At 43.4% G+C, this 13,401-nt stretch overlaps 1 protein-coding gene across 2 annotated transcripts in view; it reads right to left on the reverse strand.

The window, feature by feature from the left end:
• PARN (poly(A)-specific ribonuclease) overlaps positions 1 to 13,401 on the reverse strand; it is a 164,368-nt gene that overhangs the window by 127,659 nt on the left and 23,308 nt on the right. For both annotated transcript variants that reach the window (XM_049638278.1, XM_049638279.1), the window contains exons 13-17: positions 9,407 to 9,484; positions 5,053 to 5,096; positions 3,917 to 3,959; positions 2,699 to 2,774; positions 139 to 249 (exon numbers count right to left, since the gene is read on the reverse strand). In XM_049638278.1, the coding sequence (XP_049494235.1) occupies positions 139 to 249; positions 2,699 to 2,774; positions 3,917 to 3,959; positions 5,053 to 5,096; positions 9,407 to 9,484 (352 nt within the window). The remainder of the gene's footprint in view (positions 1 to 138; positions 250 to 2,698; positions 2,775 to 3,916; positions 3,960 to 5,052; positions 5,097 to 9,406; positions 9,485 to 13,401) is intronic.

Raw genomic sequence — 13,401 nt, forward strand, 5'->3', positions numbered from 1 at the left:
ACCGCAAAGCCCTCCCACTCTGACCTCCAACCCCCCCCCCCCACTTCTACCTGGGAAAGTGGGCCCCACGTAAAGGGCAGACAGGCAAGATCCGCCCCCGACCGTGGTGTGTTTGGAGGAAACAGGTCTAGTGAGTACCTAGGTAGTTCGCCATGGAGAGGAAGCACAGCCCTGTGATATAAGCGTCATAGCCTGCCTCGTGGAGTTGTTCAGTAGCTGTGTCGTAACTTGGAAAACCTTCTGCACTTTCTAAAGAGAAAAAAGAACAAAGGGTTTTCCCAAGGACATCACACATCATGAAGACTAGTAGGCACGCTACCCTACCAAATCCAAATTACACTGGTATGTGCTGTAGAAATATCCCAGACAAGCAGGAAAAGGCTATCTACTTCTTCATTCTCTCCACACAAGACCTTGCAATATGAGAAAAAAGGGTCACTGAACATGAGAGCTTGGGTCTAGACTAGAGAAATGCCTCAGTTACATCATCAGAGACCCAGCCACAGGCCTCCCGACTGCACACGGGCGGGTGCTATTTACGATGATGTATAACTTGCTCTATGACAATGACCTGTCTTCTGCCCGCTTTCTGAGGTCACGAGGAACTTCTTCCCTGATGATAGAGAGACGTAATCGGTATTTCAGTCATGACTAAGAGCATGGATTTGTGGGTCCCGCCATCTGAGTTTAAATCCTGGCTCCACCATTTATTTGCTATGTGATCTTAGGCAAGTCGCTTCACCTCCGGGCCTCCACTTTGGCAGGATGGAGATGAAAACCTCCCTCATTAGGCTTTTGTGAGGATCAAACGACCTAATGTCAGTAAAGCTCTCACATCGTGCCTGGCAAGTGGTAAATGCTTGGTAACTGTCATCCATCAATACCCCAGGTAACTCTCCCAGAAGGCAAAAGACGCCACTCGACATGGGCAACTCTGCCAATGATCAGCACTGCCCTCTGCCACATTTCCAAACGTATGGATCTAAAGATGAAGGTACAACTAACTCCCAAACTAGATCAGAACGTACGATCATGCTGCCCATGGAGGGGCGCTTGGGTGGCTCAGTCAGTTAAGCGTCCGACTTTGGCTCAGGTCATGATCTCACGGTTCGTGAGTTCAAGCCCCGCGTCGGGCTCTGTGCGGACAGTTCAGAGCCTGGAGCCTGCTTCGGATTCTGTTTCTCCCTCTCTCTCTGACCCTCCCCTGCTCACGCTCTGTATCTCTCACTCTCTCTCAAAAATAAATAAGACATTAAACAACATTAAAGAAAAATGCTGCCCATCGAACATGGGGCCACTTCTTAGGAGAGACAGCTTTACGTGATTCTTACGTCACACTGATCAACGCACAGATGCTGAGTGCAGTGTCTGGGAAGAGTAACCTGCTTTAGAGTAAATTCTTTGCCACATCCCAGAATATCACACAGAAAGAATAGGGTAAAACTCTAACTCTTTACAAAAACAAAAAACAAAAACAAAAACAAACAAACAAAAAAACAACTATCACTCATAAATATTTCCTAGCACTGTTCTGGAAATGAGTATCAAAATGTTGCAACAAAACCAAAAGCATGAATGGAAATTAACAACAAAAAGACTGTGACTGTTCTTTTTTTTTTTTTCTTTCTTAAGAGAGAGATCGTGACCTGAGCCAAAGTCCGAGGCTTAACAGACTGAGCCACCCAGGCGCCCCTAGACTGTGAATGTTCTTAAGTCAACATAAGGGTCTTTAAGCAAGAATTTTTTAACCTCTGTATTAAATATTAGACGTTAAGCTTTAAAAAAATCTGTTAACATGACGCCAAGTAGGTAAGAGGCTCTACTCTACCATCAACTGAAACACACATTTATTTCCAAAATCAATGATTTCCATCATAGTGTTAGACAAAAAGGTCTAGGCTTTCCTCCCTCACCCTCCCTCCTTTTCTTAATTCCTTTTTTGGACTATTACCCAGAAAGGGAAACAAATGGCTGTAATCTTGGCTGCTTTAGTACCTTCCATTGTCAATTTCTGAACCATTAGTCCAATTATCAATGTCTTCAGAAGTTTGCAGACTACAGCTAATGGAATGCCAATTATGGTATCAGCAGCAAAATGAGGCGAACGGGAACCAAGGAAGGAACACGTGGCTTGGGTAGGGCCCTACCTGGGTAGGGGCCATGACCAGACATGGTAAAACATCTCTGCCCTGAGAAACATTCCTCCCTACTTCTGGTGTTCCTCGCTGCTGCCCTTCCATAGCTTGGCCACCAATGATGGGAGGCAAAGGTGGAGACACTCCTTCCTCCACCGTCAACCCAATTCTTGGGCTTTCCTGAGACAAAAAGTGTTTCCATTCGACCCCTGGCAATTAAGCACCAACTCTTTGTCTCTGCTTAAACAATGCCCCATAGAAAAGATAGATACATCAAGTTTTGGGAGAATTCCAAGCATTAAGAAATAAAAGCCCTGAAGCTTTAATTGCTAAACTTCTCAATGCATGGCTACCTGACTGATTCACCTAAAATAGATGTAGGATTATGAGACCAGCTTTGTTCAGAAAGCGTAAGTCAACAAAGGGCAGGAGCAAGGCAACTCAGCCAAGATCCACAAATGTGCACAGCTGGTTTCCAGAGCAACTTCTCCTTCCTTGTGTGATATACGTCAGTAATGATCACAAGGGCCTTGGGCACTATCAGGATCACTTTATATTCTTACCAACTTTAGGAGGGTTGAAAGGTGTCTCTTTTAACCGCTTTTCCAGTTCTGCAAGAGATGTGTTGTTAATGATATCCTACAAACCAGAAAAGCAGAGAATTATGTATGAGCTTAAATCATCTCAGTACAACTTACAGCAGAGATTCACTGAATGTCAGAACCCCCCCCCCAAAAAAAACAAACAAACAAAAAACAAAAACAAACCAAAAAAAACCCAGTATCTAGTACTGCCCCCTTGTGTTCTCTGAAGAAACACAAGAGTCATCATTCATTCAATGTGAAAGACAGCCAAGTGCCATTTTCACCATGCTTGGTAAGTATCACCACATGAAAGGTTTTTAAGTCATGTTAAATACCTACAGAACTTGGGCCAGAAACCTATACATTTCTGGCATTCATTTTGCTCAGTTATATAAAGTCACTTCACAAAACAGCAGACAACTATACTTTTACCTGAATTTTCCTGATTAGAAAATAGAACCAAAATATACAAAATCAGGAAAATAATGAAGTGTGTGCATGTGTAACCTATTAAAAAATGCATTATACACACACACACACACACACACGCACACACACACACGCATTTTTAGTAGGCTCTATGCCCAACATGAGGCTTGAACTCACAACCCCAAGAACAAGAATCACATGCTCTACTGACTGAGCCTGCCAAGCGCACTCCCTCAAAAAAACACACTATATATTTTAACATTAAAAACGTTTATATTCAAAAAGAATATAGGAGAAAAAAATAATTCCACCACCCAAAGACAACCATTATTCACATTTTGATATATTTATTTCTAGTTCTTTTCCAATTTTTTTTTCTTTTTTGGGTATATTTGAAAACGATATTTAGGGGCACCTGGGTAGCTCATTCGGTGTCCAACGTCAGCTCAAGTCATGATCTCAGGGCTCCTGGGTTCAAGCCCCACATCAGGTTCTGTGCTGACAGCTCAGAGCCTGGAGCCTGCTCAAATTCTGTGTCTCTCTCTCCCTCTCCTTCTCTCTCTCTCTCTCTCTCTCTCTCTCTCTCTCTCTGTCCCTCCCCTGCTTGTGCTTTGTCTCTCTGTGTCTCAAAAATAAATAAATGTTAAAATATATATATATATAAAAAAAAGAAAGAAAATGATATTTAAATAGACCAGAAGCGCCTAGTGGCAATTCGAAACACATCAAAACATAGCTTATCAGTGATAGCTCAAATTTTAAAAATACCTTAAAAGGTTGTGTGCTGGCCATCAATTTTGTATCCAAGAGTCTAAAAACAAAAGAATTTTCAATAAGGCAAACGGTCCAAAATGTATATTACTCAAATGAAACGCCTACTGTCCTAAAAGCCGACAGGAGAATTAAACATGTGAGCCGTTTTGACATAGGGCCGGCATCTCCACATCAGACTGGGACTCCGTCCTCTCAACCCCTCTTCATCACGAGACTACGGGACTCCACCACACTCAGAGCACAGCTCTAGATCTGCCTGGACCCGGAGAGGGTGTGGGCTATGTCAGTCTCAAGGAGAAGGCAAAGATCTTCCCAAGTTTTTACATGGTTCAAATATGGTTGCAGGTCTAACACCCACCCCCCACCCCCCAACGCCATTACCAACTGCTGTCCTACCCAGATTTGTACAAAATAAACTCGTGGAGGGAAAAATCTGCATTTGTTAGTTTCATGTATTCTTGTTATTTGTTAGAATTCGGTTTCAGAGATTAGAATAAGGAAAAAAGAGAAAAAAAAGGAGAGAGACACTAATATGAAAACGCTGTTTCTTTTGACATAAATGTGAACAGTGTAGGTAACAGGACAGAATTAGCCCAGAGAGAAGAGTGACGGCTCTGCTACCATGCCCGTCCCTCTTCAGACTCGTCCTCACACACAGACCCTCGCTTTGGAGGCTCCACGTGGCTGACATGGGACCTGTGACACTAACAGGTAAACTCAGAGTTGAGGGAAAAAATCTCTAGCCAGAAAGTTCTTGACAAACTACAGAATACTCTCAACTGGACACCTGACAAGGACGAGGCAGGTTCAACGTATCAGAGAGACAAGAGCCAATCCAAGAAGTCTCCACCGGTTTTTCAGACCGCAGGGTGTGGGACAAGAAGAAATAAATTGCCATCTATTTTCACTCTGAGTTCGAACTTTGATTTTTAATGGAATAAAACAAACCATCGATTATAAAATCAAACCATCACAGCTGGACCTGTTAAAACATTTCCCAGCTTGTATCAACTGGATCGTAACCATGATCGGGTAATTACTATTATTACTATTTATTACCTGTTTGTATCACAGATAGTAGGAGCACTATTTTGAATGAAAGACAAAAAGAATCCTTGAAGAAAGCTTACCTGGGGAAAACACATGTTGTCATCTCCTTAAACTCATTTAAGTCCTAAAAAACAACAAAACACGGACGATGACTTGCTGCGATTTTTACTAAATACACTCACAATACTGCAAACATACATGAACATTTCAAGCTTCACAGCTCTCTCTTCAAACTGTGATACTCATGCGGGCCCTTTAAACTCAACGGCCAGATTCATTTCCAGTTAATAATTACTTTCTGAAAATCTTCACAATCTCCTCACTGACTGGGATCCTATGATCTGAAATAAAACCTTTGCATAACCAAAATAGACAAACTCCAGTATCTTATGGCTGAAACAGGAGGGGGAAAGGTTTCTATTACACAAAGAAAGCTTTCAGTAATAGCTCTATTCAGCAAATCCATCCTAACAGCGAGACTAGCACGGTTATTTAAATAGAATGGTTTATATAGGAAATGGGCATTGTGTAAACTAGGTTATACCGTTACTGAGAACGCCTCTGAAATGCTAGTTAAAAAGGCCATTAAAGCACAGACCTTCCAATATGCAAGATGCATGCTTTAACTACTCAGAAAATTGCTAAAGAAGCACCAGTAGCAAGTGCCTAAATTAGACAATTTATTTCCCGGTTTGTTTTGATCAGGAAGTCTAAAGCTGAAAGGAGACGACTCCAATTTTGAATGAACTCATTTACATACATAATTGCCACGCTAGACTGAATCGTCATACTCCTGACCCTTTGTAACTACACTTCTCTTCAGCGTTATTCATGCTTCATAGCAAACTGCCACTTCCAATTAGCTTTCCAAGCCTATAAATACACACTGTATTTAGCTAGTTGGGAATATTTACCAGCTTTTCAGTGGCTGTCGTTAAATTAACAGACAATACGTGAACAAGTGGTTTCAGTGCTGAAGCCAAACAAAAATACAATGACTGCTGTCACCCCTCAATGCCATCACAGAGCCTCAAAAGCAAGAAAAAATTAGAATTCTGGCTCCTTCCAGGGCTAGCGTATATAACAGAGCTCTGGACCAAGGCCTTCTAAAAGGTCATGCCTAAGTACCAAGAAGATGCTTCAGAAGAGACTCTCCCCTAAAAGGCAGCTCCAAAACATGGATTCTTCAGAACACTTTTAAATGCAAAATGTGGTACCAGTGCATGCAAAAGTTCTCCCATTTTAAATATGTTTTCGCATTTATTCTCAATGCTTCTTCCAAAACTAGCTGGAAGAAAACCATTTTCTCCTTCTGACGGACAGAACACAAAGTTCAATTACTTACTAAGGTCGCCTTAGTAATAAAGCAAGGGATGAAGCCAAGTCTCCTAACTCATGTCCGACTCTGCGGCAAATCACATGCCCTTTCTACTAGAACTGGATTCAGAACTACAATAGTTTTTCATTCAAGGTGACATTTATTAAGCGCGTGGACAATGTGCTATACTAGGCGTTTGGACCCGTAAACCCCTTCTCCAGGGGAGCCGATCACCTAGAAGAAAGGGGGGGAGCTGTCAACAAAAACTGTAGGCACAAGAGGTACACGGTTCTGTGAGAGTTCAGAGAAAGGAAAGATCACCTCTCGGGCAAGGCAAGCGGGCATGGAAAACTTCATGGAAGAGGCGTTTGCTGGACCTTGGTAAGACAGGGAAAGCTGCATACAGCAAACGTGGAGAAAATCCAAAGCAGAGGAAATGGGAGACCAAACCACGGACAGGCTGAAACACAAAGCAGTTCCCAGGAACAAATGAGCCAGGCCTGCTGGCCGAAAGGAGACCAACAAGTGACGAGAAGGCACAGGACAGCTGGGCCAGATCACAGAGAAGCTGGATACGCCAGGCTACAAAGAATCAGCTGTATAGAAAAGCAAAGAATATGGGATTAGGTTCAGACTTTTGAGCAGGGTCAGTGATGTGAGCAGAGCCATATATCAGAAGATTATAAAACTAGCACAGTCAGAAGATAACTCAATTGTTAACATTCAATGCCTCCTCTGTGCCAAGCTCTATTTGGTGTTCAGACGCAGGATGTTAACACACTTTCCTCTTTCCTTACCAATCACTTCACTGGTTTAAAGGTCAAAAAAATCACGAGAGGAGCTGCTGTACTTGGCCAACAGAAGTGGCTGATCTGCAGTAAACATTAGCTGTTTAGATTATACACTGCAAATTCACACCGGTCCTATTTGTTTTGAGACTCACCACTACGAAAACTTTGAGTCCCAGAGGGTGATACAGTTGTCCTAAAAGCCCTGACAGTCCTGAGGGTACAGAAATAGGAAAAGGGGAGCAGCAGATCCACTGTATTCTCAGCTGGGCTTTGCTAGACTTTTCCAAAGAAAGCAGTCAAGACGGCGATGGAATAACGTCTCATAAGAAACATGAAATAACTCAGGCTTTGCCTATGTATAAGCGACACTGAGCTCTGAAGGAGGTATCTTCCAGTCCAGAAGTCATAAAAGATTAATGTGGTGGCAGCTGAAAGCAGGGATTGGCAAACCATGGCCTACAGGCCAAATCTGGCCCATTACCTATTTTTTAAACAAAGTTTTACTCGAGCAAAGCCACACCCATTTGTTTATCCATTCTATGGCCATTTTCGGGCTATAATGGCAGTGCTCAGAGCTGTGACATAGACTGTACACCCTGCAAAGCCTAAAATATCTTACTATCTGGCCGTTTATAGAAAAAGTTTGCCAACCTTTGTTTTAAAGGACGAGCTGAAAGACAAGGAAGCCTGCCTGGGGTCTGCTAAGCTCCAGATGAGAAGGCTACTTGCAGTTAAAACGAAGAGGTCCAAATGTGAGAGACGGCACGGAGACAAGTGGTCAGGATTCTGTAAGTGATCAGGAAGAGGCCCAACTAACGTCAAAAAACAGTACGGGTGAGAGGGTATCGTTTATAATTTATAGTAAAGGAATAAGGAGAGATAACTGGTTGGGAGAGAGTGAGAAGGGAAGAAAGGCAGTGTAAGCTACACATCTCGTCTGAGACCTAGAAATTACAAACACCTCCTGGTCTGAAGGCTATCCGGATGGAGTCGTGTGGAGTCGGCGGGAACCGTGCACCTACATCCGGGGAATGATCACGGCTGGAGATAAAGATGGCACTGTCTTCGGCTGACGGCATGAGTGTGGGTGAGATCCCCGAAGGCGGAAAGTAGGGAGAGCCAATAAAGGAGTGGGGAGGACGAGCAATGGGAGGTAAGCAAGAAGAGGCCACGTGCACCGTTGGGAGCAGAGGAGGAAGAGACAGAAGAGAACCTCCTTTCCTGCAGGGCCCAAGAAGCCCGTGCCCTGGTGCACTGAGACAACTTGGCTCCAGGAGCAAAAACGGTAAGGTTGACAGAGAATCTAAGGGAGGCAGCCCCACAAGAGGTAATCGTGAATTTTGTAGGACCTGATCCAGCTCGGCTGACCCGCAGCACAACTGGCCTTCAAAGGCCCCATTATAGCTAAAGGTAGCAGCAGCGAACTGGGAGACCACAGCCGTGGCCGAAGAAGCCCCGGCCAGCGCTAACCGAGCAAACCGCTGGCGTTGAGACGGAACAAAGGTCCAACTTTGCTCTGGCAATGGCGGACGACTGAAGATTCCCGATAACGGCTTGTAAGTACATCTCTTCAAAAATGTACGACTAAGCACATGAGACTCTCTGCCTGGGAACATGGTGCCTACAAGGAAACAGCTCTCGTGTAGAGAACACTGACACAGTAGTAAGGAACTGGGAATTTCTTTCTCTTCTTTTTTCAAGTTTTTATTTAAATTCCAGTTAGTTAACACACGGTGTAATATCAGTTTCAGGCGGACGACACAGTAATTCCCCACTCCCACACGTCACCCAGTGCTCATCCCAGCGAATGCACTCCTTCCTCCCCCTCCCGACCTAGCCCATCCCCCACCCGCCTCCCCTCTCGCGACCATCAGCGTGTTCTCTACAGTCAAGAGCCTGTTTCTTGGTTTGCCTCTCTCTCTCTTTTTTTCCCCTTTGCTCGTTCGTTTTGTTTCTTATATTCCACATGAGTGAAATCATACAGTGTTTGTCTTTCTCTGACTTATTCCACTTAGCATGATACTCTCTAGCTCCGCCAACGTCGTTGCCATGGCAAGGAATCGTGAAGTTTTAACACAGCTTGGGACACCTGGGGGACTCACTCCGTTGAGCGTCCGACTTCGGCTCATGTCACGATCCTGTAGATCGTGAGTTCGAGCCCTGCATCGGGCTCTGTGCTGACAGCTCGGAGCCTGGAGCCTGCTTGGGATTCTGTGTCTCCCTCTCTCTCTCTGCCCCTCCCCTGTGCTCACTCGCTCTCTCTCTCTCTCTCCCCCTCAAAAATAAACATTAAAAAAAAATTTGGACCCAGGCTGAGTCACTTACCGCAGGCAGAGGGCAGTAGAATTGATGAACCGTGTGCATGACATCCAAGAGCATATTGTGTCCAATGACGAGTTTTCCCTACAGAAAGTCAAGGTCAGGAAAAAGACTTCTTGGCACAAAATTATATTGGCGCTTGAGACGGAAATGTGCGGTTCATATTCTATGAGGACTTTGTCCTAAACTTACTTTTTGACATGAAAAAAAACCCCAAAAAAACCTTCTATGTGGATAAATAAGTTGGGCCCGGCTTTCTTCCTCTTTAATCTCAGCATATTAGATCCAGAATGCAAAGTAAAAGCACCAATGACTTTGATTTCATTGATGTTTTTCTCCGCTTTTTATTCATCTTGCCACCTTCAAGAATCAGAAGTAGTAAAATTTTTATTGAAGAGCTCAAAAAAGTAACTGAAAATGCTAACTACCTTGACCTGTCAATAATTTGTCAACAGATTCCAAACATCTATTCTAGGAGTGTGTTCTTTAAAACAACTCATTTATTTTCAAAAGATACATTCACAAGAACGCTGAAAGGTAAAAAAAATAAATAAACTTGAGTTCTATTAAACAGGATGAATTTCCATTTCCTTCACATCTCTGTCAAAATTCATGTGCATTTCCAGTGCAATTTGCTGCTTTGCTTTTCAACCAACTGAACTACAGTATGTGTTCAATCAATTACTCCATCATGATAAAAATTTAACTATCAAAATGGAACACTGACCTACATTCAGCTAGCCAGGTGACACCATTTTTAACATAAAGCATCTGGTCATTACAATGGAGCTTTTGACCGGGTCCCAGTGCACCTCCAGAGTGATACTCCTTGACTCATAGGGCTAACCACAATTCTCTGAAATAAATAATTCCATACAAAATCTTCCAAATCCAACAGACAAGCTCTCCTTTCGGCCACAGCAGTAACTACCACAGTAGGAACCTACTGCCAGATCTGGTTTCTAAACACCATTATCCAATAAAAGGAACCAGGCCTCCGTGGAGACCTTACGGTTCTAGAACTAAGGCAGGGAAAACACAATAGGAGTCTGAACATTCTGTGATGCCAGAAAGTAAGGAGGTGCTCCAAGAAGGATGGGGGCCTGTTCAAAGGACACAGGAGCCAAGCTGAAGAAGCGCCAATGGCCAAAAGTGATACATTTTGAGCAACAAAATAAACAATAAAAATATCAGATTACAATCTGTAGAATAACATAAATTCCTCGAAGTGTGTGCTTCTTTAAACATTTTTTAAATGAATACATAAACATGAAATAAGGGACATTGCTTCCTTACAGAAGAATTCCAAGAACAAGGGTAGAAAGAAAGAAGAAAATATAAACTCACCATTAAAACACCAAAGCAATAATGGCTGCAGACAAAATCCACTGACATGCTGTTTTAGTGGGCAAGAGGTTGAGAAAAAGCAGCATTTTCATAGTCTCAAAGTATCCCCCCGAATTTATTAGCCACAGAGGGACAAATGATAATGTCACAGTACACAATTCCAGCAGATACCAGCTCAACCAGGTGATCAAGGTCAACATCACAAACTATCATTTCCGTGGGATTCTTGCCAAAACTGTACATCCTCAATCCAATCGTGAGAAAAGATCAGGCAAACCCAAACTGAGGGATATCTGACAAAATTACGATCAGCATTCTTTAAGCACATCGAATTACAAAAGACAAAAAGAGACTGCTCAGAGGGCTGAAGACTAAAGGGAAAGGACAAGTCAATGCGACATAGGATCGTGGAAAGAATTGTGAATGGAAAACGGAGTCAGTGGGGAGAGTGATGAAGTTCAAATCAGCTCGAGAGTCCGGTTCATAATACTGTATGTACCAGCGTTAATTTCCTGGTTCTGATACCCCCGTGGTTATATGAGGCATCAGTGTAAGGGTAGCTGGGAGAGGGATCTACGGAAACTCAACTATTTTTGCAACTTGTCTATAGTTTCTTAAACTATAGAAAATACATATTTACTACGAACAGTGCCAGGGAGAGAATGTGGTGTCATATAAATATTTAAGAGTGTTCAGTGTTCACTGGCTTTACATAGCCCGACTCTGTTTTTAAGGGATGTGGTTTAGAAATATTAAATGTCTGGATTGCTAAGAAATAGGACTTTTCTTCAGTAGTAGGCTTTGTGACGTTAACTACCAACGGTCATCAACATGCTACGAATTATTCTGTAGGAGACAAGACAACAGGGAGGGAAAACCAACAAACACACAGCCAGCGAAGGCATCTGAATATGAACCAGGAAAACAAACAGTCTCAGGATGGCTACCAGAGCTCAAAGCCAACTGACGCCCCACATGTCTGTACAGGCCAGCCTCAGTAAAATTAACCACTTGACTGAAGTCCGCAGGCTGAGTGTGTATAATGGAAGCAAATGTGACCAGAAGACCCTCTTTGCTCCTCTGGATACCTGTTATCCTAGCCACTTCTGAACAGACTCTCACCTTGTTTCTCTCCAGACTCATCTGGCTTTCTATTCCACTCTGACTACCTCACTCACTTCAGACCAACAGCTCCCAGTGAGCTCAGGGCTCTGTCACTGCTGTCTGTCCCCAGTCGAGGACTGTGGCAGGCCTGCCCTCAAGACCTGATCTGACAAGCCCACACCTGGTGGTGGGACAGCCACGGAACTCTGGGGGGATCTCTACAGCCTTAAAGTGTCCTTAATACAAAGCTGGGCATCTAAGGGACAAGATGATTCCGTCTCTAGGGGGGACAATTCCTTCTCCATGGCCGACACTCAAGGAACAGAAAGTCTTAGACTCCAGGCTATTTAGCAACCCAGCAAGCTGCCTGACTCGGATATACAATCCGCAAAACCACCAGCAGCCTGACCCAGTTTATCTGTGCAAGATGTGGAGGCCTCTTTGCCAAAGGAACTTAGGAAACAAGCAAAAATGTCTACCGTACCTATCATGGAACCCTCTAGCATATATACACAAATAGTCAACACATTTTGAAAACTCATCAAATATCATCAAAGCTATCAAGATAGAAGATTCAGTTACAGTTATACAGAACTCCGTTATTTTTGTCCTCTAGATTCTTCTAATTAAGGAAAAACGCCCTCAGTCAGAAACCTGATTATTTCTCCCCACACTCTGTCCTTTCTTATTCCACTTCTTACTAGTTTTGAGAATAATAAATGTTAGTTTCACGCAGCCATATAAAGACATTGTAGTATAATCCTATGCATTTTACAAGAAAACCTTTTCTTTTCAATTTTTTAAAGTAATCTCTACACCCAACATGGGCCTCGAACTCCCAACCCCGAGATCAAGAGCTGAACGCTCTACTCACTGAGGAACCAGGCGCCCCTATGAGAAAACCTTCCGAAAAATGGTGTGTATCCAATCAACAATTACAACGTCCCACCCGGTGCATTATAACCAGTCTCCCTCCATACCAGGTAAACATTCTACATGTGATCAAATGGCTAATCCACAATCATAACTAAGCATCTCACCTTAGATGTTATATTCAGAAATCTAGTTAAAAAGAAAAAGCCTGGGGGTGCCTGGGTGGCTGAGTCAGTGGAACGTCGGACTTCAGCTCAGGTCATGATTCATGAGTTTAAGCCCAACATCAGGCTCCGTGCTGACAGCACAGAGCCTGCCTGTGATAATCTCTCTGCCCACCCCCACCCCTCCCCCCCCACCCCTCTCGCCCCCCCCCTCCCAAAAAAAAAAAAAAAAAAAAAAAAAGAAGAAGAAGAAGAAGAAGAAGAAGAAGAAGAAGAAGAAGAAGAAGAAAAGGGCTCCTGGGTGGCTGAGTCAAAGGTACAACTCTTGGTTTCAGTTCATGTTGTGATCTCACATTTCATGAGTTCGAGCCCCAAAATGGGCTCCATGCTGACAGTATAGAGCCCGCTTGGGATTCTCTCTCCCTCCCTCTTTCTGACGCACGGTCTCTCTGTCTCAAAATAAACTGAAAGAAAGAAAGAAAGAAAGAAAGAAAGAAAGAAAGAAAGAAAGAA

The sequence above is a fragment of the Panthera uncia genome, chromosome E3 (genome assembly GCF_023721935.1).
Source record: "Panthera uncia isolate 11264 chromosome E3, Puncia_PCG_1.0, whole genome shotgun sequence".
NCBI classification, from domain to species: Eukaryota; Metazoa; Chordata; class Mammalia; order Carnivora; family Felidae; genus Panthera; species Panthera uncia.